The 23,300-nt window shown below is 43.0% G+C and overlaps 1 protein-coding gene across 5 annotated transcripts; it reads right to left on the reverse strand.

Moving 5' to 3' along the window:
* Positions 1-762: 762 nt before the first annotated feature.
* LOC107372390 (ubiquitin carboxyl-terminal hydrolase 46-like) lies at positions 763-11,477 on the reverse strand. 5 transcript variants are annotated; one of them, XM_054747721.2, is made up of 8 exons: positions 11,125-11,468; positions 9,606-10,164; positions 7,487-7,583; positions 7,291-7,412; positions 5,601-5,671; positions 5,400-5,549; positions 4,547-4,666; positions 763-1,893 (listed from the first exon to the last, which is right to left on the reverse strand). In XM_054747721.2, exons 2-7 carry the CDS (start codon positions 9,775-9,777, stop codon positions 4,559-4,561), a joined length of 720 nt encoding a protein of 239 aa, XP_054603696.2. In that variant the 5' UTR covers positions 9,778-10,164; positions 11,125-11,468; the 3' UTR covers positions 763-1,893; positions 4,547-4,558. The 5 variants fall into 5 exon arrangements, with proteins under 5 accessions (XP_054603696.2, XP_054603698.2, XP_054603695.2 ...); XM_054747723.2 differs by lacking the exon at positions 4,547-4,666 and having other exon boundaries at positions 11,125-11,477; XM_054747720.2 differs by lacking the exon at positions 763-1,893 and having other exon boundaries at positions 1,924-4,666; positions 11,125-11,464.
* Between the last annotated feature and the right edge of the window lie 11,823 nt (positions 11,478-23,300).

A 23,300-nucleotide genomic window follows, 5' to 3' on the forward strand; every position in this document is an offset into this window, starting at 1 on the left:
CCCAAAAATATAAAATATAGTGTGGAGCTAAATAACATTGTGGAAAATAAATATTTAGCTGGTACTTAAACATTTAGCTAATATGCAAATTTGCTTGCCAATGAGCGGAAGTTGGTTACCAAAATAAAAGCTGGATCTCGCTAACCTCTTTATAAACTCTTGCTCCGAACCAGAACTTGTTTTATCTCTGGTTCTATTCTTCTTCAGCCAACACGTCGGATGTGTTCAGAATAATAGAACCGGAGATAAAACATGTTCTGGTTCGGAGCAAGAGTTTATAAAGCGGTTAGCGAGATCCAGCTTTTATTTTGGTAACCAATTCCGCTTATTGGCAAGCGAATTTGCATATTGGCTAAATGTTTAAGTACTAGCTAAATATTTATTTTCCACGATGTTATTTAGCTCCACACTATATTTTATATTTTTGGGTCGGACTAGAATATTTATTTCCCAAATACTGATTTTGCAAACTAAATGTTTAGCTCCAAAATAAATATTTAGCTGGGATCTGAATATTTATTTCGGAAAATAAATATTTAATTTACAAATTAAATATTTAGTTCCAAAATAAATATTTAATTCGTAAATTAAATATTTAGTTAGTGAATTAAATATTTATTTTACAAACTAAATATTTAGATCAGACCTAAATATTTAGTTTGCAAAATAAATATTTAACTATAAGTTCAATATTTAGCTTGCTAACTAAATATTTATTTGGAAACTTTAACATTTATAAATGTATGAATAACATGATGAAAATATGACTTCAAAAAAGTGAACTCCCAATTTTTTTCTCCTATGATATGCTAAATAACCAAAAAATATTGCTGTTAGATTATGACTGTTTGACTTTACAAATGGCACCCCATAGAAAACTACATTTTATGCTTGCTTCTGTTTTTCGTTGTACAGTATCCTATTGACTTTGAACCGAGTTTACAGCTGTGACCTTTATTTAAGCAAGGGGGTTGGCATTTGTCTGCATACCCCTCCGAAAGTAGGTTTCGGAGATTATATTTGTAAAAAATGACATTAATAAAATCCCATTTACAGACTTTTAGTATACGCTAAGCTCTGTATAAGAGTTATAACTGTTTGCGTCTGTATAAAGGTTATAATTATTCAGATTTAATGTGTGTGAGCAGGTAGGAGGTGGTGTTGGGCGTCCTGGCTTGTCCTGGACACAGGTGAGGGCGTCCCAGAGGATAAAGGTTTGGACACCACTGTATTAGGTTGTGATAAGAGCTGCAGCAAAATAGCAGCTTATTTACAGATTTATGTAAATGTAATCTGTTGAGTTCATTTGTGTGAATATGTTTCCTCATCTGAGTTCATACTGCTGATTGCAGGAAGTTACCTTTTTTTCTCAGAAGAGATCATGTGGCTGAGGAGTGTTTTTTGCAGCAAAATGTTTCATGAAAGTCACGTTTAAACAACATACTTTACTTTGACCATGTGGAAACAAATGTATTTAACAGTGGTTTTAATCTTTTGACAGTTTTATATTAAATTAAAAACAGCAATAAGGAAATAACACACAGTTAAACTAGATGTCAACATTTAAGAGACTGTAGTAGTCACCCGGGTATTCATGTGACTTCTTATGAATTTCAATTCATCAGGAGAAAAGGTGAAAGTAAAAAATCTTTACTGTGTTTTAAAAGCACAACAGCAGCAGAGCCTCAACCCTTAAATGCCAAGGAGGCTGTTTTACAAAACCAGATCAAAACCAAAGTGAGCACACAGGATGAAAAGAGATTTGACCCACAGAGACACGACGTGGAAGTTTGTCAACAGACCTGATGATTTGGATCCGACATGTGATGATGGTCAAAGTCGAACCTCTTCAGCAGCAGAATCAGAACATCTGGATGGAGCTTCATAACATATCTGTAAATGATAAAAACTAATATCCCCAGATGTTGAAATGTTGTTATACCTACAGATGTGGACAAAAATGTTGGTACCCTTCTGTCAATGAAAGAAAAACACACTGTGGTCACAGAAATAACTTGAATCTGGCAAAAGTAATAATAAATAAAAATTCTATTTAATGACAGTCAGACCTTGACTTTGAACCATGCTTCAGCTGAATTATTAAAAAAATATACTCATGGAACAGGCCTGGACGAAAATGATGGTACCCCTAGAAAATAATGTGACCATGTTAATTCAAGGTGTGTCACTAACGAACATCACAGGTGTCTACAATCATGTAGACAGTCAGAGGGCCTATCTATGGGGCTCCAGGTCATCACTATGTTGTTTAGTGACATGGTGTTTACTACACTCCGCATGGACCAAAGGCAGTGAAGGAAAGAGTTGTCTCAGGAGATTAGAAAGAAAATTATAGACAAGCATTAAAGGTAAAGTCTATGAGACCATCTCCAAGCAGCTAGATGTTCCTGTGACTTGGTTGCACTTGTTATTCAGAAATTTAAGATCCATGGGACTGTAGCTAACCTCTCTGGACGTGGGCACATGAGGAAAACTGATGACAAATCAAAGAGACGGATAATCCGAATTATAACAAAGGAGCCCAGGAAAACTTCTAAAGACGTCCAAAGTGAACTTCAAGCTCAAGGAACACCAGTGTCAGATCTCACCATCCGTCATTGTTTGAGCCAAAGTGGACTACATGGGAGGCGACCAAGAAGGACACCATTGTTGAAAACAAATCATGAAAAATACAGACTGGAATATGCCAAACTACATGTTGACAAGCCACAAAGCTTCTGCGAGAATGTCCTGTGGACAGATGAGACAAGAATGGAGAAATGAAGCATATCAAGAAAAGAACACTGTCCCTACCATGAAACATGGAGGCTGTGTTATGTTCTGGGGCTGCTGCATCACAGGGTGTCTTGAATCTGTGCATGGTACAATGAAATCTCAAGTCTACCAAGGGATTCTAGAGAGAAATGTGCCGGCTAGTGTCAGAAAGCTTGGTCTCAGTAACAAGTCATGGTCTTGCAATAGGACAATGACCCAAAACACACAGCTAAGACACCCAAGGATGGCTAGCAGGCAAACATTGAACTAATCTTAAGTGGCCTCATATGAACCCTGGCCTCAATCCTAGTGAGCATCTCTAGAAGAAGCTGAAACATGCTGTCTGGAAAAGGCCTCCTTCAAACCTGAGACAACTGGAGCAGCTTGCTAATGAGGAGTGGGCCAAAATACCTGCTGAGAGGTGCAGAAGTCTCATTGACAGTGACAGGAATCATTTAACTGCAATGATTGCCTCAAAAGGTTGTGCAACAAAATATTAGTTAGGGATACCATCATTTTTGTCCAGGCCTGTTCCATGAGTTTATTTTTTAACTAATTCCATTGAAGCATGGTTGACACGCCCCAATTTTTAACTATCCGTTGAAAGAGCAAGCTTGTAATTGGTCAGGACACTGCTTCCTGTAAATTCATCAACAGCACCGTCTTTGCTGCTTCAAAAGGTAAAGACATGTTTAGCAGCAGACACGGAACAGTCTGAAAATATGAACTTTTACTCACCCGTGACTGAAGGAGTAAAAAGACATGCAGCAAGTGTTTTTTTCGTGGATGGAAAAAATGAGAAACGTGACTTTAGAGGTCCTGATCACATAAAACAACACGTTCTCCCTCCCAGCGCGTCATAACCAAATGCTTGGTCAGCCACCCTCCGCGTCAGACCCCTGACACCAAAAGTGCCCTTTTTAGTCACTTATGTGCAAAAAGGGTTTTTCCCTTTTCTGACTGCAGATCCCAATGCAGCGTTACACTGACGCGATGGGATGTCTGCAGCCAGGGCACCAAACAAGCTCATTGTACCTCAACCTAACCTTATCCTCTTTTTTAACCTTCCCCTCACCCCTATCCTAAACTTAACCATCTTGCTAGCGAACACGTTAGTGATGTGTCGGTCGCTCTAAAAGCCGGCTCTATGAAGTGAACGGCGGGAGCCGCCTCGTCATTGGTCGGGTTTGGACCGAGGCAACGCGAGGGGGAGGTTTCAACTACCACGGTGGTGGTTAACAGTAGAGGGTATTTGTAACCTCCCCCTCGCCAGAAGGTATGTTCTAATGTTCCCCTTGGGCAGCAAATACGAAAATTCACAGTCAGAATGCAGTGAGAGTAACGTTTTAGGTAGCAAGAGGGTTAAGGTTAGGGTGAGGGTGAGGGGAAGGTTATAAATAGTGAAACATTAAGGTTTAGGTGCGATTAAATGAGCTGGTTCGGTGCCGCATCAGCGGACATCCCATTGAGTCAGTTTTACGCTGCATTGGGATCTGCAGTCAGAAAAGGGAAAAAACCCTTTTCGCACATAAGTAACGAAAAAGGGCACTTTTGGCGTCAAGGGTCTGAGGCGGATGGTGGCTGACCAAGCGTTTGTTTTGGACGTGCTGGGAGTGAGAATGTGTTGCGTAAAGAGGTGGAGAGGAATCAAGGACAAAATTGTCAGCGGTAAAAAGACTCATAAAAACAAAACCATACATTAAAACAATGTAAACACAGTATAGATACACCATCGTGGACTGAATACGTGACTGTAATGGTGACAGGATACCACGGAAAAGTGCTACGCCCTCTGTTGTCCTGGCGGGGAATTGTCTTCAAACACTCCCCAGCAGACGGAGAAGTCCGAGAGCAAAACGTCTCTGTCAATGTGCGTCTCTCCCTTGTGCGGCTGACGGAGAAGTATAAATTAGATATTTAGTTATTTCTGTAACAACTGTGGGTTTTTCTTTCATCAAACAATTTTGTCCATGTCTGTATATCATTTTATTAAAGACCAAAAACTCTGAAGTGCGTTAACTCTCACTAACTAACTAACTGTGACTAACAGTATATCTGGTTTTCTCCACTAAACTCGGAGGCTCTGAAAACCGTCTCGATGCCGCCATCCTGAAAAAGGTGCTTTTGTTTACTGATGAGAAAAACTCTGACAAACAACGTGCTAATGAACAATTTATGGAGTAAAAGATAGTTTCAAGTGAAAAGTTTGAAGTTAAGCACATTTGAACAACTCAGATCTTCAGAATAAAAAGAACAAAAAGGCGAGCTGTATGTTATCCTTCCAGGTTGAGTTTTAGAACAGAAGTTATGACAGGGCTTATCTCTGTGAATTTATAAGTCAATCGTATTATTCCAGGAACACTGTTCTAGCTTGAATGTGTTGGATCATTTCTGGTAACCGTGTCCTGTCAGTTCCTGGTTGTGTGACCAAGCAAAGGTCATTTAGACAGCATCTAAAGACTTACTGGAAGGAAACCTGATAAACAGCCAGTGTAAACGACGTATTTACAGCTAAGAAACGTTCATCAGCTGGCAGATCATCAATAGCAGCAACATTTAGATGAAACGTTTGTATTTGTGCTACAGAAACACACTGAGAAGCTCAAAGTGAGTCTGATTCTCACCACGCTGTAGTTCCCACTGGAGGAATCTACCAGCTCAAGAGGAAGATGCCAGAAAGGTCCATCTGTGTCGTTCTGTGTGCCACATTCAGAACAAGTGGTTCTGTGTGTCATCTGACCATGGAAGATCTGCAGAGATAAACAAACACAATCCTACAAAATATTTTCAGAGCAAATGTCTTTGTTGATTTAATAAAGTTTTACCTTTGCTGCATCAGGACTGGTTTTACTTAAAATCTTCTCAAAGTACTCTGCAGCATCCTGGAGTTCATTGACTGCGAGGCAAAAATAGAATTACTCGTGTGTATTTATTCAATCATTGCATTTCATACTATTTGCAGATGATACTAATGTTCTAAGTTTTGGGAAAGATTTAATAACATTAATGGACAAGGTTGAGAAAGAATTAAATGCATTAAAGTGTTGGTTTAACTTAAATAAATTAACTTTAAATTTAAATAAAACAAAATTTATCATATTTACTAATAGAGCAATTACAGTGGATACAAATCTCAAAATAAATAATACAGAAATTGAAAGAGCGAATGAAATAAAATTTCTTGGCGTAACCATAGAAAAAAAGTTAAGTTGGAAACCGCATATTGACTCAATTAAAGCAAAGTTATCGAAATCATTAGTAGTTCTCTATAAAGTTAAAGAATTTTTAGATGAAAAAGCTTTATATCTTTTGTATTGTTCCTTATTTCTGCCTTATTTCATGTATTGTGTTGAAGTGTGGGGAAATACCTACGAAACCCACTTAAAGCCTTTGTTTATAATTCAAAGAGAGCAATCCGACTTGTAAATAAAGCAGCTTGTAGAGAGCATACACATTTACTTTTTATTCATTTAAAAGTATTAAAGCTAAGAGAATTAGTTACATTAAGAACTGCACAGTTTATGTATAAAGTGATGTATAATTTGATGCCAAAACAAATTCAGGATCTGTTCCAGATCAGAGAGAGTGTTTATGATCTCAGAGGGTATAAAATGTTTAGAAAGCCTAAAGTAAGAACTAAAATGAAACAACTTTGTATTTCTTGTGTTGGGGTTGATGTGTGGAATAAATTAGACCAGGAGCAAAAAGATTGTTCAACAATGGTAAAGTTTAAGGGTATGTTTAAATCAAATGTGATTAAATATTATGAATCAAGTCAATGAAAAAATGCATAAAACATTAAAGGTCTTTTTTTTATGAAGCTAGAATGGGGATTTGAATATATTCCCATACATTTCAAACATGATGTAAAAATTATGGAATCGGTACGCCATTCTAAAATTTTGTTTAAGTTCAAAGGGTTTGGGGGGCTGGGCTTATAAGCTTATGCTTCTGCCCGCGCCCATTCTTAGCATTGTGTAAGTTGTGTGTTTGCTTGTAAACCTGCAAATGTTTCTTTGTTATATTATATTGTACTATTGATTTTAATTTCTCATTAATTTCTCATTAAACTTCTCATTTCTCATCTAAAAATCAGGTAGGCTTTAATTATTTACTACATGGTAGGGCTGGGCGATATGGCCTAAAATCAATATCACGATATATTGAGGATTTCACCTCAATAACGATACATGGACGATAACTACAGGTGTGTGCAGAAACAACAGTTGTCCACTAGGTGGGGCTGTGACATGTATTATGTTGAGCCCCGTCATATGACTGGAGGTGATTCAGGGACACGGCCATCACAAACCTACACACGTTTTCTTTTTTTATTGTCAAATTTAATGACATGGGGAAAAGTATATTGGTTAGAGTCAGAAATGTTGATGTTTTGATTTATTTCCTAGCCAATGAGGATTTTTAGAAAGTCTTGTTAAAGGCAGTATTTCATTAGCCAGTGAACCTTAAAAACAGCTCAGTTAAAATACATAAAAACATGTTTAAATATCTTACCGCTATTAATGCTCAGAGCCTTTAATATTCTGCGTGTCTTAGTTTTCCGATTCTGTAACTCAGTGAACAGATGTTTAAGATGGCGATCGATAAAATCTGCACCAGGATTCTCCACCTTTGTTCTAAACAATCAGAAGTCAGCTGTTACACAGGGGTCATTTAAATTCATATTAATGAACCCAGAACAACAACCAACCTGATCACATTATCTCTGAACTCTTTGGTCGTGAACAGAACCTGCAGGACGCTGTTCAGGTAACATGTTGACCCAAGGTTGAACCCATGGTACTTAGCTGTCGGGGCGATTTTCAGTTGCAAATGTAAATTACAGAATAGCATTTATACGTTAGAATACAATACAGTTAAATAGAAAATACCATTATTAGTGGTGAAACGAAGGTGTTTGCATTTCATAAACTGATCTGCTCGGTAGTTTGTTGTACTTGTAGCTTTATGATATATTTTTAAATGGCTCAAAATAAAACTAATAATCCTGGAGCTGAGACTAAGCCATCACATCGGGCTGACGTTGATTTAAAATGAGCTCCCTGTTGTCCTTTAATTCACATTTTGGACATCACATGAAAATACACTGATAAACTAAAATAAATCAAATCAACGTTATTTATAAAGCGCTTTCACATGCCCCAAACGGACAAACAAAGCGCTGTACACCAATAAAAATCACAACAATAAAACAGACGTATAACCATTTAAAATGCAATAAGAATTCCCGAGTACAAGTTTGCAATCCATATCGGTCCTTTTTCCAGAATCAGATCCAGACACATTCAAAGTGATGCTGCCCACGCAATCCCAACTTCAATGTCCAAACGCCAACGAGAACAGATGTGTTTTTAGTCGGCTTCTAAAGGTTTCCAGTGATTTGGCCTGCTTTACGTCGGCTTGCAGCTCATTCCAAAGACTTGGTCCGAGCACTGAAAAGGCACGACTCCCACGAGACTTCAGGCTGTACCTGGGCACAGTTAATAGTCTCTGGTCAGCTGACCTAAGGGAACGTGTGACAGTGTGAGCGTCCTGTCACAATGTCCCGATTGATCATGCGCCTTGGCTACTTGGCCACGGGGATGTCCCTTAAGCTGACTGGTTAGAGCGTGCATGACTCTCACCCGGGAGTCTGGGGATCGAATCCCGCCCGGGCCCTCGTTTCTCCACCTTGCCACAAACGCACCGGGACACGTCGGTGGATGATGTCAGAAAGGTATTTAGGTGCCCCTGAGTTTAACGCCTTAAACACAAACAGGATTGCCTTAAACACGCCAACCCTGAGTAATAAGATAAAATAATGTGCAGTGCAGTTGATAGCACTGATGTCTCGCAGCAAGATGGATGTCGGTTCGAATCCCGCCTGTGCTGCCTTCCATGTGGAGTTTTCGTGTCCTCTGCATGCGTGGAATTCTGCTCAGACCAGAAACATGGATGTTAAATTAACCAGAGACTCGAAATTGTCCCCAGGTGTGAGTGGGCACGTGACTGGTTGTCTCTCTGTGTCCCAATGATGGACTGGCAATCTGTCCAGTTTGTCTTCCTGCCTCTTGCCAATGACTGCTGATGACACCAGCTCCCTGTTACCCTACTGGAAAAGTGGTTTAGATAATGAATGGATGAAAAATTAAATTAAATTAAATTAAATTACATTAAATTAAATTAAATTAAATTAAATTAAATTAAATTAAATTAAATTAAATTAAATTAAATTAAAAGTGCCCCTCCCTAGGCTGCCACCTTACCGTGGTGGAGGGGTTTGAGTGTCCCAATGATCCTAGGAGCTATGTTGTCTGAGGCTTTATACCTCTGGTAGGGTCACCCATGGCAAACAGGCCCTAGGTGAGGGATCAGACAAAGAGCAGCCCAAAGACCTCTTATGAAGAAAAACAGAAGCAGTGTTCCCTCGCCCAGACGCGGGTCACCAGGGACCCCTCTGGGGCCAGGGCATGTTGTCGAGCGCCTGGTAGCTGGGCTTTTTCCCATGGAGCCCAGACGGGCATAGCCCAAAGAGGGCTCACCACTCGTGGGAGGGGCCAAAGGGGTCAGGTGCAGTGTGTGAGGGGAGGTAGTCGAGGGCGGGGACTTTGGTGGTCTGATCCTCGGCTACAGAAGCTGGCTCTTGGCACGTGGAATGTCGCCTCTGGTGGGGCAGAAGCCTGAGTTGGTGTGTGAAGTTGAGAGGTTCTACATATAGTCGGACTCACCTCAAAGCATGGCTCTGGCTCTGGAACCAGTTTGCTTGAGAGGGTCTGGACTCCAATTCCATTTTTGGTTCTTTTTTAAACACAGATAAGGTTTTTCTTTACCTTGCTGACGGTTTTGTTTGCGGCTGCAAACTTCCTCAGAGCTGATGTAGATGGTAGCGTCACCTCCTACTCCGCTTATCCGCGGGCAGCAGAGGACGTTGTCGCCCTCTGCTGCCCGCTCTCCCCTCTCTGAGCATGTAGTCCCATGCGCGATCCAATGAGTAAACTCCATCGTCTCTGTTCATGGTCCCACATCCACGTCTGTCTGGACTCCACTTTGGAGTTGCCCCCACTTTTGGTGACCTGAGGATCAGGTCTCTGCTTTTTGCAGATGATGTGGTCCTGTTGGCTTCATCAGAACGTGATCTTCAGCTTTTGCTGAAGCAGTTTGCAGCCGAGTGTGAAGCAGCTGGGATGAGAATCAGCTCTTTTAAATCTGAGACCATGGACTTGATTCAGAAAAGGGTAGAATGCCTTCTCTGGGTCAGGGATGAGGTCCTGCCCCAAGTGGAGGAGTTTAAGTATCTCGGGGTCTTGTTCACGAGTGAGGGAAAGATGGAGTGTGAGATCGATAGGCGGATAGGTGCTGCATCTGCAGTGATGCGGGCGTTGTACCGGTCTGTCATGGTGAAGAGAGAGCTGAGTCAGAAGGTGAAGCTCTCGATTTACCGCTCAATCTACGTTCCTACCCTCACCTATGGTCATTCAATTCAATTCAATTCAAGTTTATTTATAAAGCGCCAAATCACGACAAGAGTCGTCTCAAGGCACTTCACATAATAAACATTCCAATACAGGTCAGTTCATTAAGCCAATCAGAAATAATGTTTCCTATAGGAACCCAGCAAACTGACTAGTGTCAGTGACTTGATGCAATCCTCATACTAAGCAAGCATATAGTGACAGTGGAGAGGAAAACACCCTTTTAACAGGAAGAAACCTCCAGAGGATCCTGGCTCAGTATAAACAGCCATCCACCACGACTCACTGGGGATCGAGAAGACAGAGCAGAAACACACACACACACACACACACACACACACACACACACACACACACACACACACGCGCACGTGCACACGCACACACACGCGCACGCGCACACGCACGCACACACACACACACACACACACACACACACGGACACACACACACACACACACACTCACACACACACACACACACACACACAATTTGATAGAGGGATTTCTATGCAGTCAGTGAGAACAGGACATGCACATTGATTGGACGAGGTTTTTCTTCGATTGTAAGTTTCAGTTGTGATTAAAATTATTCTTTATTTTGAGAAATGATGCCATCAGCATGTGAGGTATGTTCTCATGACAAAACTCTAACATGAGACTGTGCTCTAACCTGTCACATAACAAGCTAAATGAAAGTCAAACATTTCAGATGGACCATATGACAGCTGCTAACGTTGGCCCTGCCCTACTTTACCTCTACATTACAGTTCCTTTATCCGTGTCCATCCTAGAGCTCCTCTCTGACCTTCACGCTTATTTAGAGCAGCTGATTTTTAAAGCTAGCAGATTTCATCCTTGGTGGTGGGTTCACTCACTCATTTAGCCGATCACCACTGAAATCAGTTTGTTCATCCCAATCCTCCTAAATAATCCTCCAATCATCCAACTGGAATCCTTGAGGGTCCTGTAACGTCCATCCTGTCAGAATAGGTCTTGGGAGCCCAGGTGTTACTAGAACTAATGGTGTCTCCTCACCAGCGTGAGCCTCCAAACTGTGAAGGTTGGTCTCCAAACATGAACTTTAAATTCATGCATTTATCTCCTCTTGTAACACTTTAACATGTTTTAGAAGGCTTGTATCATGATAAGTTACACCTCCCAGACCAAAGATAGGTACAAGATAAGATAAAACATTATCATAAACACTGCAGAGACGTCATTGTTTATGAAATATAAGTTATTTTCCTTAGCCATTACTTCAGCCAAGATATAGGATGCATGGATTTGATGAAACCATGCTGTCTCATGCAGTCCTATATGTGTAACACAACACACACACACACACACACACACACACACACACACACACACACACAACACACACACACACACACACACACACACACACACACACACACACACACACACACACACACACACACACACACACACACACTGCAGCATGTTAGAATCATATGAATGACTAATTTAACTACATTGAACTGCTTTTGTAATAATTTAATCTCTTATTCTGGAGGAAAATAAAGAAACAAGCTAAATCCTCACATATCTGTGGCATCAAGGAGCATCTTCTGAGTTCAGGACAGGGATGGAGCACAATGTTCACACCTGAACAGTATCAGGATGCTTTAACTCACAGAGGCCTGCAGGTCTTCTGTTTTATGAGCAAAGCGCTGATAATCCGCTTGTTATGAGCGCTAAACGTTATTTTGCCGCTTCCGTGCGGAGCGGTAGGGAAACACGTTTCAAACACGGAACCGAGTCTGGTTACCGAACCGAGCAGAATTCTGATGACGTCACACCGGTGCGCTAAGGTGCGGGTTCCAACAGTATGTACAGTCTATGGTTCCAACCCACAGGAGAGGAGGGAGAGAGGAGGTAAACAGCGAGTGGATCACACGACTGAACTGATGTTTTTGAGCAAAACTGCGGTAAAAATGTCTGTTTGTCCTCATTATCTAACACCCCCCCCCCCCCCCCCCCCCAGACGCGGCACTCATATTTTTAATTCATTAAGCTACAATTTATTTTTAATCAGTTACGGATATGATTTAAAATGTAGCGAATTACAATCCTTCAAAAAACATACTCTAGTAAAAGTTAAAGTACAGATTTTCTAAACAACTTAAGTATTAATACACAAAAAGGCTATTCAATTACAGTAAAGTAATTCGTTTCCACCTCTGCTCACTGGTAAACGAGATGCTTAATCTCAAGTGGTTTTACCGTCCTTAAAAATAAGTCAATAAGTAAATAAATAAATAATAAAAATAAATTAAATTATGCGCATATTAATTGATAATAATGGACATAAAGGGCCCTGCCAGCGTCTGCGTGTGTACTATATGACGTCATCAAAGGCTCGTCGGTCAGTAGTAGACTCCACAGCTCACTGTTAACAGACGTGTGACAGAGCTCTCGTGGGAATCATCGCGTTTTTGACTTTCTCTCTCAAACACAAGAATATTTAACACAAAGACCCAGAAATGCCAGGAAAAAACGTCTCTAGTGAAACAAAACCGTCTTGGTATGAGATGTGCCTCGAAGATCCAGAAGTGGATTACAATCTGAAAATACATTTTGATTCTGACGGAGACGGCCAAGAAAGCTCCGAACATGGTTTGAAACCACTAGAAAAAACTCCTGGATCTGGAAAAGTCGAGCAGGAATCAGCTGCTTGTGAAAAACATGAAAACACGGAAAAAGTTTTAAGGCAGGTGAGTGAACTCAAAAAGCATCTGAGCAGTGCAAACGAGTCTCTGAGGAACGAGAAGAAAAACAGAATTAAGGCCGAGTCTGATTGTGCTTTTTACAGGAGAGAAATTAATGAACTGGAACAAGGACTGGATTATTACCAGAGCAAAAGAGAGACCCATGAAGAAAACGTGAGAACTTTAAATATTCAACTTAAGGAAAAAGATGATTTATGCGAAGATCTCCAGAAGCGTTTAAAACAGGAATCTCAGATCAGAGCCCACCAAAGACTGAAGATTCAGGAGAAAGACACAAGTAACGAGAACTTGAAGAAAGAAATCAGTAAACTGGAGGAGAGACTGGGTTTCCATCAAAGTGAGGCAGAAACCCCAGAAACCCAGCACAAAAGAATTATGGCTTTAGAAATTCAGCTTCAGATAAAGGAAGGCGTCTGTGCAGATCTCCAAAAGCGTTTAGAGGACCAGCCCGACCTCAGGCGCCAGCTAGAAGATGAACAGAAGAACTGTTTCTACAAAGATTTAATCAATCAGCAGCACTTCAAGAAGCAAATTGGAGAATTAGATAAAGAAAACACAGATCTTAAAACCAAGATGGAGAATTTTTACTCCATGAAGAAGACATTGGATGAGGTGTCTGCACAGCTGGAGGAGAAATCTTCTCTCTGTGTAAAACTGACAGAATGTTTTAACAAAGAAAAGCAGCTGAGAGTCCAGTTAGAGAAAAAACAGCAGAAAAAAGACACCAGTAAGGAGAAATTACTGATAGAAATTAATGAATTAGAGCAGGGACTGGATTATTATCAGGATGTCGCAGAAACCAGACTAAACAGACTGCAGACTTTAGAGAATGAGCTGCAGAAAAAGGAAAGTCTCTGTGAAGATCTGCAGGAACGTTTAAACCAGCAGAGCCTGCAGTTAGAGCAAGAACTACAGAACAGTCACAACAAAGACTCAGTTCATCAGAGTTTAGAAAAAGAAATTGGAGATCTGCAGAAGAAGAACGGAGATCTCATGAGCAAGTTGCAGACTATGGAGGACACAGAGACCAGACTCTATGGGGCAATCAAAAATCTTCAGCTGGAGAAACTCAGAATTAATGAGCAGCATGAAGAAGAGTTTGAAGCCCTGAGACTGCAGCTCCAAGACCGTCTCTGCTCTGAGCTCCAGGCTGCTTCTGAAGGGAGTTCACCAGAACCACACACACCTGTGGAGAGTCTGGAGACAGATCCTACTCAGGATTGTCAGACGGACGCAGACACTTGTCCTCCGACTGAAATCTGTCATGAGTCAGAACTGGTTGGGTCTGTAAGTCTCCATGATGACGACTGTCCACCTAAAGAGGACCGTCCACAGACAGTCAGACACCAGAAGAGCGTTTCTATGTGGAGACGCTTTAAAAAGTTTATGACTCCGGCGTGTCGACGGAAACACAAAACCACGTCATAAACAGATCATGTGACTGGTTGAAACCCCCCCCCCCCCCCGAACACACACAGCCAGAGGAAAAAAAACGGGGCTGCATGTTGGAGACGATGTAGAAAGTTTAGCTTCACAGCGAGGACACCGGTTCAAATCCTTTCCATGTGAAGTTAGCATTTTCTCCCTCATGTATGCGTGGGTTTTCTCCGGGTGCTCCGGTTCCCCCCATACGTCTCTGGCTGTGAGTGAGTGAGTGAGTGAGTGAGTGAGTTAGGGCTGGGCGATATCACCCAAAGTCAATATAACGGTATAAAGAGGATTTCACCTAGATAACGATACATGGACGATAGCTACAGGCACGCGCAGAAACAAAAGGTGTCGCATGTATTACGCTGAGTCAATGGCCGTGTTCGAGTTGAGCCGCGCCTCGCCTGGAAAAGAGACGAGAGCAGACGGACGCAGCAGGGGGAGTGGCTGAAAGCCGGCGTTTAAGTCGGACAGATTTCCCTACATGTATGTGTAGCTCGCGGGTGACGATGGGTGAATATATCGCGTTAGTTCATAGTTTAATTTTTTATTTTAATTCTGGTACCTGTTAGCAACTGAAACACATCCTCACATGCTTGTGGATATCATATGTTGTAGACATGTTCATATGAAGGCATGACTGTTGTAAAAAGTAAAGGTTATCAGCTGTAGTTTTAGTGTGCTCATAGGAAACGTGGCAAAAGTAGACAAAACACATTTCTCACATGGCCTACAAAGAGCTCCGTGAGTTGACGCCACTTCTCCCGGCATGCAACAGTTCAAATCAAATGGCGCCATCTTGGCAGGCAGTTGCCCGCAGTTAGGCTATTGTTATTTTCAGAAAACCCAAACTAGAAACTCCAGGATGCCATAACAGACGTGGACAAGATGAGGGAAGAGCCGAATTCCCCGAGATCCGGAACACAGCAAACTCTGGATCATTGCAATAAAACGCGCTAGTGACCGGGCTAAAATGAAACTGTGGGATCCCGGGAGCAAAGGTTTTTGCGTACGCAGCAACCACTTCATATCAGATAGTTCAACCTGGATCAAGATGGGAACCAATCAGATCTTAGATCAGGTGAGAGCCAGGCGTTTCCCATCATGCCCTAGGTTTTGCACCCGGTGGAGAGCAACTGCAGAATTTTGCTTCAAAATCTGCGACCGCCTTGATGTCATGATGCCTATGTAGGCATGGCGTAAGAACAAGTCGGACACAAATCTAACTGGCATGCACTGCGCGCCGATCACCGGTGATCCAATCTGCGCGGAACTGGCTCATCTCGAACACGGCCATTTTTACGTGACTCAAGGCGGTACAGCTTCTTAAAGGGACATGAACGTTGCCAACCATCACACATATTTTCTTTTTTTAATGATAAAATTTATTGACATGGCATAATGATCTCGATAAGAGTCAGACATTTCGATAACACATTTTTTATGTATTGCCCAGCCCTAGAGTGAGTGAGTGAGTGAGTGAGTGAGTGAGTGAGTGATTGAGTGTGTGAGTGAGTCCCAACCGCTGAATCACCACCTTAACGTGGTGGCTGGGTTTGTGCATCTCTATGAAGGCTGAAGGCTGTTGTGTCGGGGTCTCGGCTCCAGGTGAGTCCACCCTGGCGTAGCTTTCTCAGTTGAGAGGTCAGACTAAGAGTGATTCAAAGACTTATTTTATAGAAAGCCATGAAAAGGGCGTGGCTGGTCTGTGGGTCTCCGGAGGCAGCAGACAGGTACCGGATAGCCAAGCGGGGCGCAGCAGTGGCAGTTGCCGAGGCAAAATCTCGGGCGTGGGAGGAGTTTGGTGAGGCCATGGAGAAAGACTGTCGATCGGCTCCAAAGAGGTTCTGGCAAACTGTCCCGCACCTCAGGAGAGGAAGGCAGCAACTCGCTCACACTGTTTACAGTGGGGATGGGGAGCTGCTGACGTCAACTGGGGCTATAGTCGGACGGTGGAAGGAATACTTTGAGGAGCTCCTCAATCCCACCTACATGCATTCCGAGGAGGAACCAGAGCCCGGAGACCTGGGGATGGACTGTCCAATCTCGGGGGCAGAAGTTGCTGAGGTAGTCAAACAACTACACAGCGGCGGAGCCCCGGGGGCGGATGAGATCTGTCCTGGGTATCTCAAGGCTATGGATGTTGTAGGGCTGTCGTGGTTGACACGTCTCTGCAACATTGCGTGGCCATCGGGGGCAGTTCCTGTGGAGTGGCAGACCGGGGTGGTGGTCCCCATCTTTAAGAAGGGTGACCTGAGGGTGTGTTCCAACTATAGGGGGATCACACTCCTCAGCCTCCCTGGAAAGGTCTACTCCAAGGTACTGGAGAGGAGGGTACGATCGATAGTTGAATCTCAGATTGAGGACGAGCAATGTGGTTTTCGTCCTGGCCGTGGAACTGTGGACCAGCTCTATACCCTTGCAAGGGTGATGGTGGGGGCATGGGAGTTTGCCCAACCAATCCACATGTGTTTTGTGGATTTGGAGAAGGCTTATGACCGTGTCCCCAGGGGCACCCTGTGGGGGACGCTCCAGGAGTATGGGGTGGGTGGCTTTCTGTTGAGGGCCATTCAGTCCCTTTACCAGAGGAGCGTGAGTTTGGTCCGCATAGCCGGTAGTAAGTCGGACCTGTTCCCGGTGAGGGTTGGACTCCGCCAGGGCTGCCCTTTGTCACCGGTTCTGTTCATTACCTTTATGGACAGAATTTCTAGGCGCAGCCGTGGTGTGGAGTGTGTCGAGTTTGGTGGCAGGAGAATCTCGTCTCTGCTTTTTGCGGATGATGTGGTCCTCCTAGCTTCATCCAGCTCTGACCTTCAGCTCTTGCTGGGTTGGTTTGCAGCCGAGTGTGAAGCGGCTGGGATGAGGATCAGCACCTCCAAATCTGAGACCATGGTTCTCGACCGGAAAAGGGTGGCTTGCCAACTCCAGGTCAGGAGAGAGGACCTACCTCAAGTGGAGGAGTTTAAGTATCTCAGGGTCTTGTTCACGAGTGAGGGTATGGAGGGATCGAGAGATCGACAGGCGGATTGGTTCGGCGTCTGCAGTGATGCGGACGCTGAGCCGATCTGTCGTGGTGAAGAGGGAGCTCGGCCAGAAAGCCAGGCTCTCGATTTACCGGTCGATCTACGTCCCAATCCTCACCTATGGTCATGAGCTTTGGGTAATGACCGAAAGAACGAGATCGTGGATACAAGCGGCCGAAATGAGTTTCCTCCGTAGGGTGGCCGGGCTCAGCCTTAGAGATAGGGTGAGGAGCTCGGACATTTGGGAGGGACTCGGAGTAGAACCGCTGCTCCTCCGGATCAAAAGGAGTCAGTTGAGGTGGTTTGGGCATCTGGTCAGGATGCCTCCTGGATGCCTCCCTGGGGAGGTGTTTTGGGCATGTCCTGCCGGCAGAAGGCCCCCGGGTCGACCCAGGACACGTTGGAGAGGTTACATCTCCAATCTGGTCTGGGAACGCCTTGGGGTCCTGCCGGAGGAGCTGGTGGAGGTGGCCGGGGAGAGGACGGTCTGGAGCTCCCTAGTTGGGATGCTGCCCCCGTGACCTGGACCCAGATAAGCGGAAGAAGACGATGACGACTATGATGCCTATTACCTACGTCTCTCATCATCAGTGTTTAACTTATTCAAAAGTTGTGTACTTAACCCTCTCAGGCTCAAAATAAGTTTTGATAAAAGGACGAACAACTAAGTCCTTCAGGGGTACTTCTGAGTTAAAAATGCTCATGAAATACGTACGTGGAGTAACCAGGTAGGTAGGTTTTAACACCTGCCTCCAGAGGGTTAAGAGACGACGAGAGATATTTATTGTTTTCATGTTCAGCGACAGCTGTTATAAAGCTGATGTGCACGTAATCAGTGCAATAAACACTTATTCTGGAAAAAAATCATGAGAGAATCGGGATCTCACTTCTAAGCAAAATCCTGATTCTCATTTTAACCAGAACTGTGCAGCCCTAGTGTGCGCATGTCTCAATCTGCCTAGCCAGCTAAAACTCTGACGTACGTGCAGCCAATTACTCTTCTCCACCAGAGAAAATGATCTCTTGATTGGAAGTGTGCATCCCCACAAATGTTACGTAGGATCTTGCTTTTGGGCCTCTATAGCTGCATTCTTGTGCTGGCTGGCAGGTCCCCTTTCACTGTTCTGGAAGGAGATGGACTCTGGTTCACTTTTTTGCAATCGAAGACTTTCCATATTTCAGCTGTCAAGATGATGCCGTGCACGACTCAGTGCTTTGTTAAATGGCTGCTATTCCTGATTTCGGCTGCACAAATCTTCTTGCTGGTGCTGCATTTAGCTGCAGAATTTTTTAGCATTTCATCTGCGAACTGCAGAGAAGTGTTGTTGAAAGGAGACGTGTCTCCTCCACTCATAACGTGACTTGGGTTCAGTCATGTGAGCCGCGGTCGCACATTGGGACATTTTAATACTTTTATTCTGATATTGGTACCTACCAAACGTTTTCACTCAGTCTCAAAGAGGCCCAGAGTTCTGGCACCCAGCTCTGGGCGTCAGCAGGGGCGGACTAGCCATCTGTGGATTCTGGAGAATCACAGAGAGGCCGGTACTCCAAGACAGCCGACGAGCCGGCCAGCTACTCTTTACGCATGCTGTCATCACCCCCCCACTAATATGTTACACACTCCAGTACTGTAGGTGGCCGCAGTGCACCTCTAGGTTGGAAGGCCAGCTGCACTGGCTGTGGCCGCCAGGTAAGGAGAAAAAGTGGCAGAGGAAGCAAAGACGTTGGAAACAAAGAAACAATGCAAAACACACAGCTGAAAGTAAAAAAAAAAAGAGGAAAGAAAACGGTGGGGCTGAGATGGCAAGAGAAAAAAAAAATCCGGGCATTAGATGCTGAAGGCTCTAAATGTCACAAACTAACAGAAAAATTTAGCAACAGCACCTCACAGGTTCGCACTTGCAGCATTGAAGCCAGGCAGACAGCTACACAGCAGCATGCCTGCAGTTATGAGGGAGTCGGAAAGAAAAATGAGCTGGTTCCACAGGCCGATACAGGGCACTTTATATATATATGTATCCTCCTAAATAATCCTCCAATCATCCAACTGGAACCCTTAAGAGTCCCATAACATCCATCCTGTCAGAACAGGCCTTGGGAGCCCAGGTGTTACTAGAACTAATGGTGTCTCCTCACCAGCGTGAGCCTCCAAACTGTGAAGGTTGGTCTCCATACATGAACTTTAAATTCATGCATTTATCTCCTCTTGTAACACTTTAACATGTTTTAAAAGGCTTGTATCATGATAAGTTACACCTCCCAGACCAAAGATAAGATGAAACATTATCATAAACACTGCTGAGACGTCATTATTTATGAAATATAAGTTATTTTCCTGAGCCATTACTTCAGCCAAGATATAAGATGCATGGATTTGATGAAACCACGCTGTCTCATGCAGTCCTATCCATGTAACACACACACACACACACACACACACACACACACACACACACAACACACACACACACACACACACACACACACACACACACACACACACACACACACACACACACACACACACACACACACGCACACACACTTAGTGCTTAGTAAATAGTCTATTTGGTGAGAGATCAATTTTATTGTATTTATCCTAGTGGATCTATAATTAAACGGATAAACTAGTAGTAGCACATCCAACATCAAGGAAAGCAAAAAGTCATTATCAGGAGAGGGAGAATGTTTAAGTGATTAGCAGCAGTGTGCTAGACGATGCCCCCCTCCATGAGGCCACCACAGCTCAGCAGAACATCATTGTAGCTTCTTCTGGGGAGAAAAAACACTTAGAGAGAAAATAAAGTTAGCAGCTGAAATAGCAGGAAATAATACAGTTAAAGAGCAGATTGTAGAAGAAAGCAGTAGAGTGAGAAAAGTGGTCAGTGTGTCCTCCAGCAGTCTAAGCCTATAGCAGCATAACTACAGAGATAACTCTGGATAACCTTTTTTAGATGGAGGCATGTTGGAGGCAGGGCAAGGGAGAGTCGTCTTTACCGACTGTACACTTCACCTGACTCCACTCCCCCACTTGTCCAGATCTAGGCTAACATCAGATTTTAACCATAGATCCTATCAAATACAAATGTTTTAAGCCTATTCTTAAAAATAGACAAGGTATCTGCCTCACGAACTAAAGCTGGGAGCTGGTTCCACAGGAGAGAAGCCTGATAACTAAAAGATCTGCCTCCCATCCTAAGTTTAGATATTCTGGGAACCACCAGTAAACCTGCAGTCTGAGAGCAAAGTGCTCGGTTAGGAACGTATGGCACAATCAGATCACTGATGTATGATGGAGCTTGATTATTAAGAGCTTTGGGTAGTGACCAAAAGAACAAGATTGCAGGTACAGGCGGCCAAAATGAGTTTTCTCTGCAGAGTGGCTGGGCTCTCCCTTAGAGATAGGGTGAGAAGCTCAGTCATCCGGGAAGGGCTCGGAGTAGACCCGCTGCTCCTCCACATCGAGAGGAGCCAGTTGAGGTGGCTCGGACATCTGGTCAGGATGCCTCCGTGACGCCTCCCTAGTGAGGTTTTCTGGCCATGTCCAACTGGGAGGAGACCTAAAAGTAGACCCAGGACACGTTGAAGGGACTATGTCTCTCACCTGGCCAGGGAACACCTTGGGATTTCCCTGGAGGAACTAGCCCAAGTGGCTGGGGAGACGGAAGTCTGGACCTCTCAACTTAGGCTACTGCCCCCGCGACCCGACTCCGGATAAGCGGAAGAAAATTGATGGATGGATTCAATAAAGTGCCCCAAGAGATTTTGTGATGCAAGAGTTAAACTCTTTTGTGTGACGTTTAAGTTTACAGTTGCCTCAATATTTGAAATAATTAAAGAAAATCTAATTAACTAGATAAATTATCCAGCCTGGTCATCAGGCTTTGTCACTAAATAATGAATACTTGAAAGATTGGACTATTTAAAGCATAGCCTACTTAGAAAATGTGTAATGAAAATAATAAAAGTATTAATCGTGATTACAAATGATAGATTACTTAATAATCCATGAATGCAGAATGCAACACCAGTTGTTTAATACATTTTTGGCATATCTGTGGCAGAAGTTAACCAGTATGAGGAAACACTAACCAGTTGTTCCAGAACCCTTTAAGTCACCAGTTCATTCTCTGACGGACAGTGGCGTAGCTAGTTTGAGCTGGGCCCTGGTGCAAGTGTTGCTTTAACCCCCACCTCCCAAATAAAAAGCTTGTGAAATCACATAACCAAATACAATTGTGAAAAGTGTTTTGATGATGGCAAATGGATGTGATCTAGTAGAGAAGGAGCAGGGCTACTGATAAAAAAATTATTGAGGATGATGTGATTTCTAATGCATTTTAGCAGGTTATTGAGTTGTAATGATATTATCGTTGTTGCTGTTATGAGGTCGACTGGCTGATCGACGCACACGCTCTCTCTTACGGGTCTCTCTCTGGGCCTGCCTTGCCCGCGGGCCCGGTTGCACCACCACCCTGCACCAGTGCTACCAGCCACTGCAGAGTGATTCTTCTCATTTTGGAAAGAAAAACAAGTTCTAAACAAACAAAAACACAAAATAACAAACCTACCTTCCAGAGGGGCCGGGGGGTAGCTATAGCTACCCCTGGATTAGTCATAGCATCCCCAAGTAAATATTAGATTTTTTTTTTTTTTTTTACAATTCAATTTTAATTTACCGTGTGGATGTCTTAATATTTAACATACAAAACAAAATTAATCAGTAAATTATCATATAGATACTAAAAACTTCAACCAAAACAGGAAATTGATGTTAACCTTTGACCTCATGTTCCACCTGTGAACGAGTGAAAGGTGGAGTTAGTGGTAAAATGGATCGCTTTTTGTTGCCCAAATTTCCACGGGTTCAGTCAGAAGTGAATGAATGTTTGGAAGTGATCTCAGACCCACAAAAACCTACGGATCTGGATGAAGAGTCAACCCACAACCGCCACAGCAGTCGAGGGTTTTGCCACTGGAAATGCTAACTCTAACGTTAGCTAACCTTGCAACACTATGGTTTTCTGTGTGGCTGTATGTGTTTATGATTTCATGGACAACTCAGCGATTGTTCATATGTTTATGATGTATATTAATGATTGTTTCAGGTGTTGTTGAGGTTTTGTGCACGCATGTGTATCTGCTAGTGTTGAAGGTGTTTTAGAGAACAATAGGTACACATGACCACTTCCTTCATAGCACCCTCAATAAAAAGACTAGCTCCTTCATAGCACCTGCGGAAAAACATTTCTGGAGCCGCCACTGCTACCTTCAGCTGTGATTGTCAGACTCTACAGACACTCTTCACAGTTAGGCCCTGCAGCTTTTTATTTACAGTAATTTACGGAGATTTTTTACCTGTCAGAGCAGATTAGTAAACATTTATTTTCCTTTCGCTTCATGCAGCATGGTTCTATGCTGCGTTCAGGGTTCCTCGGAAACAACGCTTACGAACAAATTACCTCACAAAAAGGGATGTAACTATATTCCTTTACAATCCCTGGTCAGACCTCAATATTTTCCTGTGACTATTATAAGATTCGATGACTATTTACAATAACGAGATGAAAAGTAGACAAATTCAATAAAAAAATTCTGTAAGTGTTTTTTTTTCCAATAGAACATAATTTTATATTTGTTCTGATGAATTGTTTATACTGATCATCACGTTCGGTGTAATGATAAAACTGATTGAAAGCTTATCATCTTTAACCACAAACTATTGTTTTAACGCTGAGTTTGTGTGAAATGCAGATTTGTATTTTATTTTATGTATGCTGTGTTTAACTAATGCAGATAGAAAATAGCCGGTGGTTAGCTCTGAAACGCTACATCTTTATCATT

Source organism: Nothobranchius furzeri, chromosome 2, assembly GCF_043380555.1.
Source record: "Nothobranchius furzeri strain GRZ-AD chromosome 2, NfurGRZ-RIMD1, whole genome shotgun sequence".
Classification (NCBI taxonomy): domain Eukaryota; kingdom Metazoa; phylum Chordata; class Actinopteri; order Cyprinodontiformes; family Nothobranchiidae; genus Nothobranchius; species Nothobranchius furzeri.